We start from the raw sequence: 17,225 nt of genomic DNA, 5'->3' as shown, positions 1-17,225 counted from the left end.
TGGAAATAAATGTTCAACAACAAAAAAAAATTCTCCCTACATAAGAGTTGAACCACTTATCTATCGCTGCAGTTCAACACATCTATTGTACTGCAGCAGTTTTCTCCTAATCAGTATTTTATATGCACACACACTTTATTTTCCAAAATCACTTGCATGACTCTTTGTGCCAGGTACAGAGGGTATATGCCTAATAATGACCTTCTCATTTCGGCCACTTTCTTTCCTTTTAGGAAACCAATTATGTTAACGTGCCATTTAGGTATTAATAACCAGTCAGATGTTAAGCGGCCACACCATTTGAGATTAACCTCAATGCTGTTGTGCACTGTGCGCGCTGACCTTAAATACATTACATCAGCGAAATCATTTCACATCACTCATTTTTGATTGGTCCATATTTTAACAATACCAACAACACTACACTTACCCACTAAGGGCCTCCATTGTTTTGAACTGACGTATGTCAGCGAGAGGAAAGGTCAGGTCCATAATCATATAGCCGTTCCTACTGTGCACAGTTGCAAACGCTCAGCAAGTGTCCCCATTAATGAACAACAAGCGCAGAAAATGGATTCAATTAAAAAACTCGGGACAATCCACAAAGAATGAATGTCTTTGGTCATAAAGAACTTTACGCTCTCATAGGCACGTTCAAGAAATGAATCTATTTCTATCTGATTTAGTTGACACATGAGATGTTTAGCCACTAGATCTTGACATGCAAGTATGCGTGTGTGTGTGTGTGTGTGTATATATATATATATATACATATATAGAGAACACATCAATCAAAGCATTGCTAAGCACTGACAAGTAGTTGATGTTTTTGTTAAAGCACATACATTAATAAAAAAAAATACTACTTTTCTAGGTGGATGAACTAACTTTTTATACCTTTCGGACTGGCTTATATGTGAACGACATATTTTTATGAGCATAACTATAAAAACTGATAACTTTTGCGCAGATAAGCTTGCAAAGTGATACCACGCTTTTTAAAAAAATCAAGGTTTTTGATTGGCATCAATGCAGAATCTTTAACAATCACGGAACTGGAATTTTAAATGTTTTCAAGCATATTAAAAAAAAAATGCTACGAAAAATGGGAATCTTTTAGGGAAGGTTTCTTTAAGGCACCGTAGGGAGTTTTGTTATTATCCTCACGTCTTTTCGAACCTCGATGTTAGTTTCTTTTGCAGAACACGTAATAAGATACGTTGGAGACGACACTGGAGCCATTTGACCTGTACTGTAAAAAATGCTTCACAGAATAAAGAAAGTATGAATATCCCATATGCACGGATGTTTGCTGCCTCAGTAGTATAAAGTCCAGGTTATTAAACAATGCTCCAATGTCTACATATATAGCAACAGAAATTAGAGCAACAGGTCTGTGTTTGTTAGACGGCTTGGATTTCGATGAGTTTGGTGCAGAGGTCACCATGGCTAATTTGAAGCGATCGTGAGTTGCTGAGGTTAAAATTAGCTGTATATGCTCGAGCAGCAGAGGTCCGTTTATATGGTGCACATATTCAAGCTTCTTGTTGTGGCTGAGAAGGGTGTTTTGATTAATTGCAGAAAGAATAAATGTTGTTCTATGGGGTGAGAAAATTGCCGGATTTTGATATTTATACTATTCTGAAAGTTTGCATGTAATGCTTTTCGCATTCGAAATCATAAACGACCTGTTAAACGTCTATTTGAAAACTGATAGAAAACGTCCTATAGATGTCTGTGATGTACTATCAAGGTAACGCACCACATGACTAGTACTCCGGCATCTAACTTTTAAGTAGATCAGTTTTGCAAACCTCACATAACGTTAATATTTATGACCCAATCCATGCCAGCAACAGTTTGGCTGCACATATAATTTCGCGCATTTAAGTGAAAAACAGTATGTGAATTACGGCATTAATTACATAAGCAGTCTAAAAATATTCTGGAGGGGGCATCCGATGGACACTTTGCTACCCATGAGGCAACGGGATTTGTGTGGCAGCGGAGTAAGACTGGTAGGTCACATGACAATGAATAATGCATTACATTCCTACTACACAGAACATACTTTTTTAAGGGACTTATTTGATATGAGTATATAAATTAGTGCTGTTAAATGGTTAATTTCCAAAATAAAAGTTTTATGTAATATATATATATATATGTGTGTGTGTGTGTATACCCTATATTTTACTCACCCAGAAGCCATCCTAGGTGTATATGACTTATGACTTTTGAGTTTTTAAAAATTTGCAAGCACTGGGATGTAAAACTAACCTATACTGAGTTCGAATTTTATACCCATCAAATTTTTTTATAACAGTAAAAATTCACTTTTCGCAATTCAGAGTTCAGTAAAAATCACATAAACAACACTAAAGAAACTAAAACGCACTGCAGGGTAAGACCTTTTAAGGGGCGAAAAACCTTTAATGAAATAAATAGAAACACATTCGAACACAAAAACGCTTACAAGACGGCATTAAATGGAAAAAAAACTACTTTGTCAAACTATTGTGTAGAAAACAGACTAAAAGGTAAAAAATTGTCGGTGTTCAACATACAAAAATACTATATGGAAATTAAAAACCGTATATATTACAATTAAAATCAATGTTAAACAAATATTTTACAATTATATTAAATACTATAAATCCTGTATAACATGCTGTCCGTTAAACTGTACTCTTAAATCTAAGATCCATTGGTTAGATTTTTGCTTTCGACATTAATAATTCTTCACCTGACAGCACAAAAATACCCATAATTCATCATTCACATGCAAGGGTTATCTTTTCTTAAATAGTTCTTCAAGCTACCTCACAGATGTTACGGTCCACAGACACAAATGCGCGCTATTTTCTCTTTTAATGTCTTCTGTGATCTACACACACTTCCCACACCCGCATTCGACCGTCTTTTCGACGTACTGCGTGAAGGAAGTGCCGTCGTCGCACTCGAAGCTGTGGCGCCTGCGTCGTACCCTGGTGCCACCGCAGCAGAAGCCCGAGTCCGGCCTGCAGCCGCCGCCGCACTCCAGCCAGGACATCGGCTGCGTGCTGCGACACTGGACCTCGCCGCGCTGCAAGCGATGGAAGTCCCGTACCGCCTCGCCCTGACACGGAGCCACTGGAGACAAAGAACGTGTGTCAAAATATATATTTTCTTCTCCGATGATGTGACGGCTTGGGCATGAGCGTGACGTTCTTAAAGACATTCCAAAAAGAAAATCCTGTCATGAATTACTCGCCCTCACGTGCAACGCAACTGAAACCATCCAGGTCCAGAAACGTAGTAAATGCATCGGTATGTGACCACTTCCGTCATTTTGGAGAGTATCGCAATGTAATGCTTTAGTGTATTTAACGCAATCGGCCTCGTTGGGGAAAGCGCGCGTATGAATGTAATCTGCAGCTGTTTACACAAGTGAAAACGTGTATGCATTGCGATACTCTCTAAAATGGTGGAAAACGTAACTTTGGGGAGAAGCCGTTATTTGCGCAAAAAAAGGTGTCTAGTGTCGATCGTAGTTGAGAAACTAATGCCACACGGACGGTTTAACCGATGTATTTACTACGTTTCTGTACCTCGATCGTTTCAGTTGAGTTGCTGTCTGTGGAGAGTCAGATAGCTCTCTCTCATTTCATCAAAAATATCAAAACAGCAACAGACGTTTCACTTTAACCACACCCCTCCAACGGTCAAGTGTTCTATTCTGAAAGAAACGCTTACTTTAGCACATCCGACCAAGCCACGCCCTCTATTTTCCTCATTGAATATTCTGTTTCTCTCAGAAGCGAGTCACAATACAGGAATCGAACCGGTTGCAAATACAGGTAATTTACAAAATTAAAGTTCTTTGAAAGCATGTTTTCGAAAACATATTACGTGTGTTTATCGAGTTCGTCGTAATTATCCCTTCCCGATCATTTTCAGTCAGCTTTGACGAACCTCCTCTCACCTTTCGACTTTTCAAAGTGAAAAGTAGCCTTGTCACCTGACCTGAATAAAGCGCGCTGATTTGCTAAAATGGATTTGCGAAAATCGACTTTGTTTAAATACGTTACAAGATTATCTTAAACTTAGGTCACAAGTTAGTCACGAGTTTAAGTGCAAAAACAATAAAAATGTAAACTTGAAAAAAACAAAGACCAAGAAAATATATTATATTTGTTGTTATTAAAACATGAAGCGCATTAAATAATACATTACACAAAGGTTTCCTAATAAAGGTCGACTGATTGATCTCCCGACCGATTAATCGAGATGATTATTAGCATTTTTTAATTAACCGGCATAAACTCCGCAAATTTATATGCAGACGGAATTTCTCTCTCACTGAGACAGCATTAAACAGATGAGCTCACACGCTGCAGCAGTGTCTCGTTCACACACAGCATCAGGTAACGATGGCAAGGCAAAGCCGAGCGCTTCAAAAGCGCAATTACGCTTTACCCTGCTAGGACTGATGCTGACCGTGCTTATAAGTGCAACAAGTCATTTGCATATGAAAGTAAAAAACATATGCAATTTGGGCGAAACTTCTGGGCTGGTTATAACGCGCACGTTAACTTTACTCATTAATTGTGTCTGTGATCCGGCGGCCTCCGTAATTTGTTTTTATATGAATATTGCTTTGAAAAGCAATTTAATTTTTTTCTATCGAGAGCATTCATTAGCACAGGGTTTATTAGATTGCAGCCGTTACCAGGGAAACCACTATATATATATATATATATATATATATATATATATATATATATATATATATATATATATAAATATTATATATATATATATATATGTATATATATATATATATATATATATATATATATATATATATATATATATATATATATATATATATATCTGCTCCAAAAGCGCCTTCTGCTGGCAGAGAATAAATTAGCATTTTCATTTTTCAGCAAATGTGGACAAAAAACATGCTTCAGAGCTGTTTCGAGAAGGTGCTTAAGTTTTGAGCCATGCATTATTACTATGAATTAGATTAAAGTAAGTTATTAATTTATTGCTATTGTCTGGATAATATGCAATACATTTTTTTTTCTCGAAAAAGTATTTTCTAAAATTTAATTTAATCTGATTCCGTAATTGCATGTGATCTGTTCTACCCAGTTCTGCAGTCAAATGACCGTTTATGGTAATCGATTGTCATGTAAATGAGCATCGTTTACCTGTGTCGCATTTTTGTCCGCTATAGCCGCTGTCGCAAACACACTGTGCCTGTCCCGTGGCTGATTCCTCACAGAAGCCGTGCTGGCACGATAGCGCCCCGCAGTGGCCGGGGGACTCGTCCTCTTGAGCGCACAGGGGCCCGTGGAAACCGTCGGCACACTCGCAGCGGTACGACTGCAGCTCCACCGGGACACAGGTGCCGTGAACACACCTTACAGCCAGAGACAGAGGACCAGATTTACTAAACGTGGCCGAACAGCATGAGAGTGCAATGCCGAAAAAATCTAAATCTACTAAAAACGCAGGCACTAAATGGGCTAAGATGCAGCCGTTTTAGCCCATTAATTGGCTGATAAATATGGCACAATTAGCAGTAATTTAATGCAAAACTTAATTAAACGTTTGATTCTGTTCCCATAAATTCGTCTAAAAAACTACTACAAATGCGTATTAGCTAATCAGTTTAGTGATCTTATGTATAAGATTTATATATATATATATATATATATAGGATAATTACATTTTTGATTAGCAATATGCATTGCTATAAACTCCATTTTGAAAACCTTAAAAGGTGATTTTCTCAATATTTCGATTTTCATAAGCCCTCAGATTCCAGATTTTCAAATAATTGTGTATCAGCCAAATATCGTCCCATCCTAACAAACCATACGTCGATGGAAAGCTTATGGCAGGCTTTGCTCTGCAGGGTCACGTATGAACAGCAAAAAACGCACTTGTTTTTCTGGCAGGGGTTGGTAGCGGCGGCCAGCAGGATCTGATCGCAGTGAGGGCCGCCCCATCCGGGCTGGCAGCGGCACACGGGCCCGGCGGCGGAGTCCGGCTGACACAGACCATTCACGCAGCGCAGCTCCTGACAGGCCCGGCACCCCGGCACCACTCCGGCCTTCATCTGCGTGCGAGTGAAGTCCTGCAGCTCGTTATTGATGTACAGGTTTCGTATGCAGCCCTGAAAACTGGAGCCGTTCAGAGACGGCCACTGGTTGAGAGACAGCGACTGTGCGTTTTCAGGCATTCCTGATGGATGAAACATACATGATATATACTTGCAGACGTATAGGGGTCGCTATTCGTGGTTAAAGGTGTCGGTTTTACCGCCGACGTATAGCGGGGCGTCTCTGGCGAGGGGTTGGACGTGTCCCAAGCTGTCCAGAGTCGTGGGAAGGCCTCCGTCCACAGAGAGGTTGACCATGCGCTCGTAGGTCACCAGCTCGACGGTGTGAAAGCGTCCGTCGTTCACGGTCTCTGAGCTGCGGGAACAGGCAGTGGATTACGCCAGCTGTACTGACACCTTAAATGTGCAGGACGGACTTTCAAACCTGTAGATGGCGCTTCCAGGCTGGTTTCCTGCGTCGTATGTCACTTTGACACGGCCGTCGTGTAACTCCACGGCGATATGGTCGTCGACGCCGTTGTAGAGAAGAATCCCATTGTCTTCTGCTGTGGAGACCTGAGAGAAAGAGTCCAAACGCCAGAGTACTGAGATTTCTGAGAACTAGCTTTACAAAAATGCGTAAAAAAACACAGGTTCAATATGTGAACCCTGGCACATTTTAAATACGTTGATTTAGGTATGTATTGCGACGGTTCCGAATTGAAATATCGGTGGACTGTTGCTAAAAGCTAATGCTCTATCATTTTGGAAACATGCCTTACACCAAATCCAACCCTAAACCTACCTGATAGTGTTAACAAATACAAAACTGATATAAAAAAACATGTTGATGCAGCTGTGTCAATTAAACTTTCTTTTAAACAGATTTGAACTGTTTTGTTAAACTGTAGTTACGATAGATGACGTAACACGATATTATTCGACTGTGCGAAAATCATGCTTTATTAAACACAAATTTGTGTGAAAAGGAATAGAGTTTTACTGCCTCTGGTGTTCGTTACTTTTGTAAACTGAAGTGATATGTACTTGTTGATACATATTTCGTGTTTCGCTAAAAAGTGCGCCAAGTGCGACGTTTATGCCATGAGACCAGGTAGATTTCTTTACATTTTTGACATTATGGCGGCGTTTCATGTCCAACTGGTTAGGCTTATTTGGAATTAAAGCGATTTTAGATTTTTATTTATTATTAGATTATATTTATTATTTTACTATTAGAATATACTGTAAGTTAAACTGTAAGAATTTACTTCACAAGAAATATTTCAGATTATTAGCAAAATGTAACAGTTGTGCTGCTAAAAGATTACGTACCACTATACACATTTTTTAATATTCTTCAATGAAAGTTATGTAAGTAGAAATGGAAATATTTTGTAACCTTATGTGCATTCTTACGGAACAAAATATTGAATTAAAAATAGAAATATTTTGTAATCTTACGTCTTTTAAATGTCACTTTTATCAATTTAATGCATTCTTACAGGAAAAAGTAATTTCTTACAATTATTTATTTAAATATTTGTATTCTTAGATATTTTAAAGGGTATTACATATTAAGAAATTATATATGTATTAAGAAAACAATAAAATCTTATTAAGTTATTTTTACTGTATTATATTAAACACTTGTTTTTACATTAACCATTTTGTTAATTATACATATATATATATACATATACATATATACATATACATATATATGTATTTATTTATTTTTATATATTTGTATACATTTTTATATATTTATTTTTATACATACATATATAATGGTTAATAATATTAATAATGGTTAATAAATGTTTGTCTTTTATTAGTACTTAAACTGCTGAAACTTGTTGAATGACAATATTAGTTTCTTTAAATATTGTGTTGTTTCTGTTAAATATTTAAACATTTTTCTTTAACCGTGAGTTAATAACATATACCAGTACCTACTCATTTATTTATTTATGCGCATTACCGCAATGCAGCTGTAAATGAGAGTGTTTCATACGCCGTGTGTGTTTCACTTTATGCTTCGCATCGCATCCTTGAATCTAACAATAGCAGAAACATAAAAAATATGACAATTACTCTGACATACGGCTGATAAAATTACATTTACATTTACTCGTTCGGCAGATGTTTCATGTGCCAAGGTCAGAGAAAATGAATCCCGAGCATATGCTTGGACGGAAATTATTTAATTATGGAGCTGTTTTTGCTTTATATTTTGGGCATATGGTGAAGGTCGCTGTCTCTCTTGCATTATCATAAATTAAACAGCACTCATAACAGCATTAATGCTCCTGTTTGTGTAGTTTAATATAAGTAATAGTTCACGTGCATTCTGCCACACACGGAAAAAATATGCTAGATACAGTAAACATCTCAGCATTTATTTGCAGTACTTATTTATTAATAAATATTTGCAGTTGTATTGTTTATTTAGTGTCAGGTAGCTGCTGCCGAGCGCACCTGTAACGTGATGTTGGTCTGCGGCCGGTTTTCGACGTCGTCCAGCAGCACGTACGAGTCTCTGTCGATGAAGTTGACGCTGAGCAGTTTTTCGCAGCGTGGGCCGCCGAAGCCCGGCAGACACTGACAGGCCGCAGTACCGGCGCTCTCCACACAGGGGGCGCCGTTCTCACAGAGCAGCTGCTCACAGCCCGCAGGAGCCCAGAGAGACGCCTCACACAGACGACCGCTGCCACACACACACACACACACACACACCTACTTCTCAAAACCAAGTCCTCCGCTCTTTTTAAAAACGCTTTTATACGATTGGTAATAAGTTTACTTTTATATACTCTTAAAATGTCATGTAGTGTAACCAGCGCTTAAAAAGTAATAACATATTTTAGTTTTCACATTTCATATTTTTCAATATAAGTTTTCAAATGTATTTATTTATTTCTCAAAAAAAAACAGATTTTATTTATTTTATTTAGTTTTTGTGTTTTTTACCTAATCAAAATAACCCAGTTTGGAAAAACACAATCTGTTTTCGCGAATTAACTCTTAATTTCATAAATATCATGAATTCCTAATTCATCACTATGTTTTTGGGGAATTTGCACCGCATCACCTTTTAAAAAATAAGTTTACATTTATATACTCATGTAATGTCATGTAGTGTAACCAGCGCTTAAAAAGTAATAACATATTTTAGTTTTCACATTTCATATTTTTCAATATAAGTATTCAAATATATTCATTTATTTCTCAAAAAAGAATTATAAAAAAAGAAAGTGTAAAAAGCTATATTTATTTATTTATTTATTTTTTCACAAATGAACTCTTAATTTCATAAATATCATAAATTCCTAATTCATCATTATGTTTTTGGAGAGTTTGCACCGCATGACGTTTTAAAAGCTGAACTAATCTTACTTGTAATAAAAAGGTCAAATTATTATTATTATGGTTGTCGTTGTGTTTTCTTGCATGTTTCTGCATCTTGGTTGTACCATATGACTTTGATTTAGTGGATCGTTTTATTATATTAATATTGATATATTTAATATTGATATATTGAAGTATTAATAATAATATTTTTAAAATATCTTATAACATTAATTAATAATATTTATAATATTTTAAGATATATAATATATAATTTATTCATCAATAAATAAAAATACATGTATAATATTTTATTCTATCTATTTATGTATTTGACTGTAATATTAGATTAATAAAGATATTACAATAAAAATATTGTAATATATTAAAAATCATATTAATAGATGATAGAAAACCACTTAAGCGCTGCAAAAAGTATCAAAATCAAATTTTTATCTAATTTAAAAATGGCATCATATGACCCCTTTGACACTTATTTTTACAGTCATAAAGATGGAGTAACGTGAAAATATAGAAATATTGAGAACATTTTTGACAACGTTATAATGAAATGTTTCTTAAAATTTATTTTCAAAATCTAATCTAACCGCTTTGGATAAAAGCGTCCGCTAAATGATTAAATGTAAATGCAAAAATCATATTAAATAAGCATATGGTAAAGCGTATTGAACATTAAAAATAAGAGAAAATATATTTTGTTGACTGTCTTTGTTTTATGTGAAATATAAAAACTATTAAAAAAATTATTTTACTTTATATTAAATATTAAAATTAAACACTTTAGCATACTTACAAGCTTAATCCATTTTATATTAGTCTTTAAAGTGTTTCTGACTCACCTGTAGCCCTGAGGACAGACACATGTGTATCCGGCCACGTGATCCACGCAGAGCGCTCCGTTCTGACAGTAATGCCCCTCACATTCATTATAATCCACACTACAGTCGTCACCCATAAACCCCGGCGGACAGATGCACCTGAACACAAGCATTGTTTCTTCATTATCTGAACGGCTTAAATGCTGCTTTTCAGCTCAAAGGCCCATTCACACACCAGAGCAAATATCTGCAATAGAAAGCACGTTCCTACCGAGATGAGGAGCCAGATCCATCAGGTCAAAGGTCAAGATTTGTTTCTTTTATCAGAAACATTTTCTACTCCTTTTAAAAGCCGATAGAATTCCATTTATTTTACTCTCCGAAATACCTGACATTCAAACGTTTTAAACATATTTTTCAATGTAAGAACTTTTACAAATTATTATTACGTACCACCTGACATTTAACAGCCATTTTAACCAACATTGCTGCCATCAATATAAAAGAAAAATACATAATTTCTAATTATTTTATCTTTTATAATATAACAACTTTAGTTTTAAGTAGCATTTTTATTTCACATCTACATATATTTTAGATTTTATAGTAAATGTTTAAACACACTACTATTCAAATGTTTTAAGAAGATTTTTTTAGAAATTAATGCTTTATAATGAATTGATCAAAGGGAATTGATCAATTCACTGAATTGAATTGATCAAATTTTATTAAGTATTTCTATTTAAAATAAAAAATTATTATATGTTTTTATTTGAATATATACAGTATATATGAATATTAATTTTATAAAAAGAAAAAAATATATATATATATAAAATTATATACTATTTTAAGTAACTTTTTTATTTCAGATAAGTAATATTTAAATTAAATCCCTTTTTATTTCATTAATGGTTTATATGTAAACTACCGTTTAAATGTTTGCTGTAGATTTTATACAATTTCGTTTTCTATTAATATATAAATATTGTGTAATATTTCTCAGCAAGAATGCAATACATTGTTCAAAAAGAACAGCGTTCTATTTAAAAAAATCCTGCTTTATTGGAATTTTTATTGGTCTATTACTGTACCATTTGTCTATTTTGGTATTATTATTTTTTTAAATAATTAAAAAATTATTAAATTATTAATAATAAATTATAAAAAAAAATGCAGACCTTGAGAAACATTAAAACTAACTTTTAAACAATTAATCGCATCCAGAATATACTGTGTATATATTATGTATATATAAAAACACACATGCATGTATATATTTAAAAAATATATACAATATATAGCATGATTGCCGCTTATATCGTCAACTGATGTATTACTCTGATTCAAACGTGTTATATGAAGTTATTTGTTAAAACGAGCATCTCTCGTGATCAGCGTCTTGCGCTCACTTGGGTCCGGTGACGGTGGGTATGCAGGTGGACCCGTGGTGGCAGGGATTCTGTCCCGGATAGCACAGGTCCTCCTCGTACTCCTCACACTTCTGGCCTGTAACACACACATCAAGCCTCCCTTCACCAATCAGAGCAGAGGAGCGCCGCAAACCCCAGCCGGCCCGCGCCAGCACTGACCTGAGAAGGGCCGGGGACAGACGCAGCTGTAGTTTCCCACTCCGTCCACACAGATGGTGCCATTCTCACACTTGTTCTCCACGCAGTCGTCCACGTCCACCTCGCAGAACTGTCCCGCGAAGCCCAGGGGACACCGGCAGCTGGACACACACACACACGGAGTCAGAGTCTAGCTTTAAACTGCAGTGAGCTGTGTGTGTGTGTGTGTGTGTGTTCGCACCTGAAGCCTTTTCCAGCCTCCTCGCTGAGACACTTCCCTCCGTTCACGCACGGATCGCCGTCACAAGCGCTGACAGGAAGCTCACAGTTTCTTCCCTGCGAACACCGGCAGAGAGGCTTTCAAACCAACGCTCTTCACACACACCGAGGTTCACCGACAGAAGATGCGGCACCCCTGCAGACAATGTTTTCCGGAACGAGCGCAAACAGCGTCTAGTGGATGTTTTCGGGGGATGTCTGTAGGGAAGTGTTCATTTTTGGCGCTTACGTCACACGTGTCGTTATTTGAGATGTTTAACTGGTTTGAGGAGACTAAGAATCCTTTTAGAAGCTCTGATCGGGATATGCGTTTATGATTTTGCACAGGGTCAGGTTTACTGGCTGCATGTGATACATTTTATTAAATTAAATGTTATAAAAGAAAATGAACAGATGACAAACAAAAAAAAACCTTATGTTAAAGTATTAAAATGACTTATACTGGAATAAAAATAAATAAAAGATGAAGAGAACGATTAAAAATGGTAAAAAACCCACAAACATATATATAAAAATCACAAACAACATCAGCTAGAATAAAATGAAAACGAAAAATGTGAATATGATTCAAAAGTTTTTGTTTACGTAATATATGTGTGAACTTTGTACTACATTTATTATGTATATATAAATATATATAGTAATCTTTATATATAGTAAACACAAACATTTTCGGAAAGTTCATGAAAGATGTAGATGAGTTCACTGGCACCCATTCACAATGGCTTTGAGATTCCAGTCAGCTGCTAGAAACCACACAATATCTGTTCAGAGCTAGTTTTGGTTTGTAAACGGTGTTTGATCTGCACAGATTTCTCTGCTGATTCAGACCAGGCCACTTTTTCACTTTAGAAATCAATGTAATGTATTTTAGCCAGAAGCAATGGCTTACAGCAACAAAAAAAAAAAACTCTTAATGATGGATTCATTTCTTACAAACACACATTTTCTGCGGATGTTAACTGATGGACTGGAGTGGTGTGGATTATTGTGATGTTTTTATCAGCTGTTCGGACTCTCATTCTGACGGCACCCATTCACATCCATTGGCGAGCAAGTGATGAAATGCTACTTTTCTCCAAATCTGGTGAAGAAACAGTCATCTACATCTCGAATGACCTCAGGGTGAACACATTTTCAGCTAATCTTCATGTTAGAGTGAACTGTGTCTTGAAGGGTGCTGCAGTTAAACCATAAGCTCAGGACCTTGTATCCCTGCGGGCAGCTGCACTTGTACTGGTGCGCCGGGTCACTGTGGCACCGGCCGTGATTCTGACAGGGGTTTGACCAACACGGGCTGCATTTCTCCGCCACGGACGGATCCACGGGACCTGAGGGAGAGCAGGCGCTCAGCTGAATCCTCACAGAGATGTGTTATCTGTCCGAGACGAGGGGTCTGTCACGCACCTGTGCACTGGAAGCTGTGTCCCGGCGTGGTGAGCAGCAGTTTGCCCTCCATGCCCTGTGGCCCCGCGCAGCGGGCGATCCCCGGTTCCTTGTAACCGCTCTTCACCCAGTCAGAGAGCCAGCGCAGGCGGCAGTCACAGTACAGAGGGTTCGCTCCGATCGCCCTGCACACAGAGAGAGAGAGAGAGAGAGAGAGAGAGAGAGAGAGAGAAACACATACACACTCACACAGAGAGAGAGACACAGAGAGAGAGAGAGAGAGAGAGAGAGAGAGAGAGAGAGAGAGAGAGACACTCACAGAGAGAGAGAGAGAGAGAGAGAGAGAGAGAGAGAGAGAGAGAGAGAGAGAGACAGCTGTAAAAATGCAAACCATTGCAACATTTCAATTTATGTCCATTTTTTTTTATAACTTATTCACTGTAATCCATTTATATTTAGAAGTTTAATATTTATTATATATTTATAATCCATATCATAAAGGTTCAAAATAAAAAATAAATTGTCAATTTTAAAGTTGACTAAAAACCTTTATATAGTCATTACACATTGATTATTTTTAATACTACTACTACTACTACTAATAATAATAATAATTTATGTCTTTATCTGCAGTACTTTTTTCGAAAATTTTTTACTCTCATCAGGTGAAACTTTAACATTTTTGTAATACATCAGTATGTTTTATGTTTAACTTGAGAACAATAAAAATGACAAAGTTATTGAAATAAAGCTAAAATAATTCATATATAATATATAACAAACCGTTAAAAGTTAGAAGTGTTGTCTTTGCAACTAAATTTAAAAAATACTAAAACAAAATCCTAAATATTAGCGCTGTCAAAATGAGCAAGTTAGTGTTATTAATTTATTATTTAATTATAATTTATTAATTTATGATTATCATTATCATATTTAATCATATTAAACAATTGTTAAAGTATATGGTCTTTATGCTATTTGAAGATTGAAAAATGTAATGTTAGGTTGAAATGAATTGTGATTAATTTTGTGAAATCAATTTGCGAATGCAATTAATTTATTTTAATTGCTAAACAGCACTATTAATAATATTAAATATTTCCCAAAGACAATTTCATTTGATTCTCATAACTGTAATGCAATAGCTAACCGAAAATAATTTCCTATCACTACATTAATTACAATAAAATATATATTTAAATATATTATAAAAAATATTAAGCAAGATTTTAAAAAAACACTTTACATTTTTAATTGTGATATTTTTTTTTGCTTTACAGTAAAAAAAATGTAGTGAAACCTATTTAGTAAGAAAATGATGCCACAATTCAAAATATCATATAAATGAAGCTGTGATTTGTTTTTTTTCCCTAAATATGCTCTGGACATGTCTCATATAACGTGGCTGACAGGCAGCAGGTGTGAAAGTGAGACAGGTGAGACTCACAGGTGTGAGAGAGATGCTGCGTCTCTGAAGACTCCCTGGTGTAATTCTGAAATATTGTTGCCATGGAGAGATCTGCAAGAAATGGACAAGAGTGAGGAGGAAACGTGTGGGATGAGAGCGGGTCTGAGCACTACATCTGTACGTCTGTCAGAACAGGATACTCACAGCAGGCGGAGGGAGGACAGGCCAGAGAACACCAGAGCGGGGATACAGTGCAGAGAGTTATAACTCAAGATCCTGAGAAACACACACTCACGGTCAGCAGCCGGCATCGGAAGAGTGTGTGTGTGTGTGTGTGTGTGTGTGTGTGAGAGAGAGAGAGGGAGAAAGAGAGAGAGTGATCTGGATTTGAGTATGTGTGTGTGCATGTGTGCATGGGTGTGTGTGTGTGTGTGTGTGAGTGTGGGACACTTACAGCGTGGTGAGTTGACTCATGTTAGCAAAAGACGAGTTGGACAGGGAAATGATTTTATTGTTGCTCAAGTCACTGAAATAAAGCACAATAAAACACGTTAAATGCACTTTCGATACTAATGATAAAGATAGTATTAGTAAATATGAATAGCAATAATAAAATAATTATTATTATTGATTTTATTATATAATAATACTAATTCATTTGTCATCATTGTACTATCTTCAAGGGAATAAGTATAAAAGAATATTACTTTAAAAATAACAGATAACAGATTATTAATAAAACAATATTACATAAAATGTCAAATCTAACTAATCATTTAATTATATAATTTTATTAATCATTATGTACATCAACAGCAAAAATAACAGATTTTATTAGTAGTAATAATTATAGTAGTAGTATCAATTGCAATTATTGATATAAAATATAAACGTATACAGAATGTAATATACCATTTTTAAATTGTTCCTATTTTTAAATAGATATGCAGCAGCCAAAAATAATTCTAGATTTCAATTTTCATCATGTATATAATTATATATAGTAATATTATAGAAATCCTAATATTACTTAATATTAGAATTAATATATTAATAAGAATAAGTCATTATTGTTATATAAAGTATATTATTATTATTATTATGTGCTATTCCATTATTTATATTCATTAGCCGGTCTGGTGTTCACAAAATCAACTTTGGTCTGAACTTTGTTTCCAGTAGCTTTCGATGGAATAAACGACCAGAGCTGTGCTTCTGGAAACACCGCCTCTAGCCTGCGGCATTTAAATAGCTAAGCAACGCCGATGAAAGAAATGTAACGTAATGTTGGGTCTGAGACTCACACCAGCTGCAGCTGTTTGAATGCCGAGAGCTCTTTAGGCACAGAAACAAACAGATTCCCGTCCAGGTATCTATGGAGACAGAGGGAGAGCGAGTTCATCAGACACCTAAACACAGCCAGACAGGACCCCTGCGTTAGCATAAAGCCTGAGCGTGACTCACAGTTCGGTGACATTGCGTGGGACGCCGCGGGGTAAAGCCGACAGGTGCTTGTTGCTGCAGCGTACCACCGTCTCCAGACACGTGCACTGCTCCGGACACGCCGGCTTGAACATGCAGCTCACGTCATCTTCAGCCAGCGCTGCGCGAGACCATCATCATCATCATCATCATCACACGCAACATCAGTTCACGCACCAGTAGACAATGTGCCATTCAATAACAATTAGCAGATTAACGTCAATGAAAAAAGAGATAATGGCTACCTTTTTGTTTTACAATTCTACATGATATAAACATAATTGCGATGAGTCAATTTTCAAAATTGTGTTTAAATATTTCCAAAATGGCAAAATTAAATTGCGAGAATACAATCTGAACTACGAGATAAAAAGTCGCAATTACCTTTTTTCTATTTTCTATTCAGTGGCTGACTTTTCAAATGTCAGATTGTGAGAAACCTCCAAATTGCACGAAAATTTAGAATTTTCTGTGTTTATTTATATTGTCGAGTGATTAATCGCGATTGACTGCATCCAAAATAAAACTTTTTGTTCACATAATATATGTGTGTTCTGTGTCTTTTTATTATGTATATACATACACACATACTGCAGATATTTTGAAAATATTTACATGTCTATATTGATATTATATATTTAATATATGTATAAAAAAGTATTGAATATATACATGCGTTACGTAAACAAAAACTTTTTTTTCAATTTTTTCTTTCTTATATAAGTGTCATATAAAAGTTTTTTCTCAGTTACAAGTCTTAAGTGTGAGGTAAAACGTCACAATTAACTTGTTTTTAATTCTCTGGCAGGAAC

The 17,225-nt window shown here is 35.8% G+C and overlaps 1 protein-coding gene across 1 annotated transcript in view; it reads right to left on the bottom strand.

Annotated features, from left to right (window-relative positions):
* Positions 1-2,398: 2,398 nt before the first annotated feature.
* The window catches only part of slit1b (slit homolog 1b (Drosophila)), a 39,785-nt gene continuing 24,958 nt past the window's right edge, over positions 2,399-17,225 (bottom strand). Inside the window, exons 21-37 of the mRNA XM_043222243.1 lie at positions 16,396-16,534; positions 16,236-16,304; positions 15,386-15,457; positions 15,136-15,207; positions 14,971-15,042; positions 13,545-13,708; positions 13,344-13,468; positions 12,100-12,194; positions 11,880-12,019; positions 11,700-11,796; positions 10,309-10,446; positions 8,579-8,807; positions 6,543-6,673; positions 6,319-6,473; positions 5,940-6,240; positions 5,202-5,413; positions 2,399-3,132 (exon numbers count right to left, since the gene is read on the bottom strand). Of these exons, the coding sequence (XP_043078178.1) occupies positions 2,888-3,132; positions 5,202-5,413; positions 5,940-6,240; positions 6,319-6,473; positions 6,543-6,673; positions 8,579-8,807; positions 10,309-10,446; positions 11,700-11,796; positions 11,880-12,019; positions 12,100-12,194; positions 13,344-13,468; positions 13,545-13,708; positions 14,971-15,042; positions 15,136-15,207; positions 15,386-15,457; positions 16,236-16,304; positions 16,396-16,534 (2,456 nt within the window). The 3' untranslated portion in view covers positions 2,399-2,887. The remainder of the gene's footprint in view (positions 3,133-5,201; positions 5,414-5,939; positions 6,241-6,318; positions 6,474-6,542; positions 6,674-8,578; positions 8,808-10,308; positions 10,447-11,699; positions 11,797-11,879; positions 12,020-12,099; positions 12,195-13,343; positions 13,469-13,544; positions 13,709-14,970; positions 15,043-15,135; positions 15,208-15,385; positions 15,458-16,235; positions 16,305-16,395; positions 16,535-17,225) is intronic.

This window comes from Puntigrus tetrazona, chromosome 22 (genome assembly GCF_018831695.1).
Source record: "Puntigrus tetrazona isolate hp1 chromosome 22, ASM1883169v1, whole genome shotgun sequence".
Taxonomy (NCBI): domain Eukaryota; kingdom Metazoa; phylum Chordata; class Actinopteri; order Cypriniformes; family Cyprinidae; genus Puntigrus; species Puntigrus tetrazona.
This window is presented reverse-complemented; position numbering and strand designations above follow the sequence as displayed.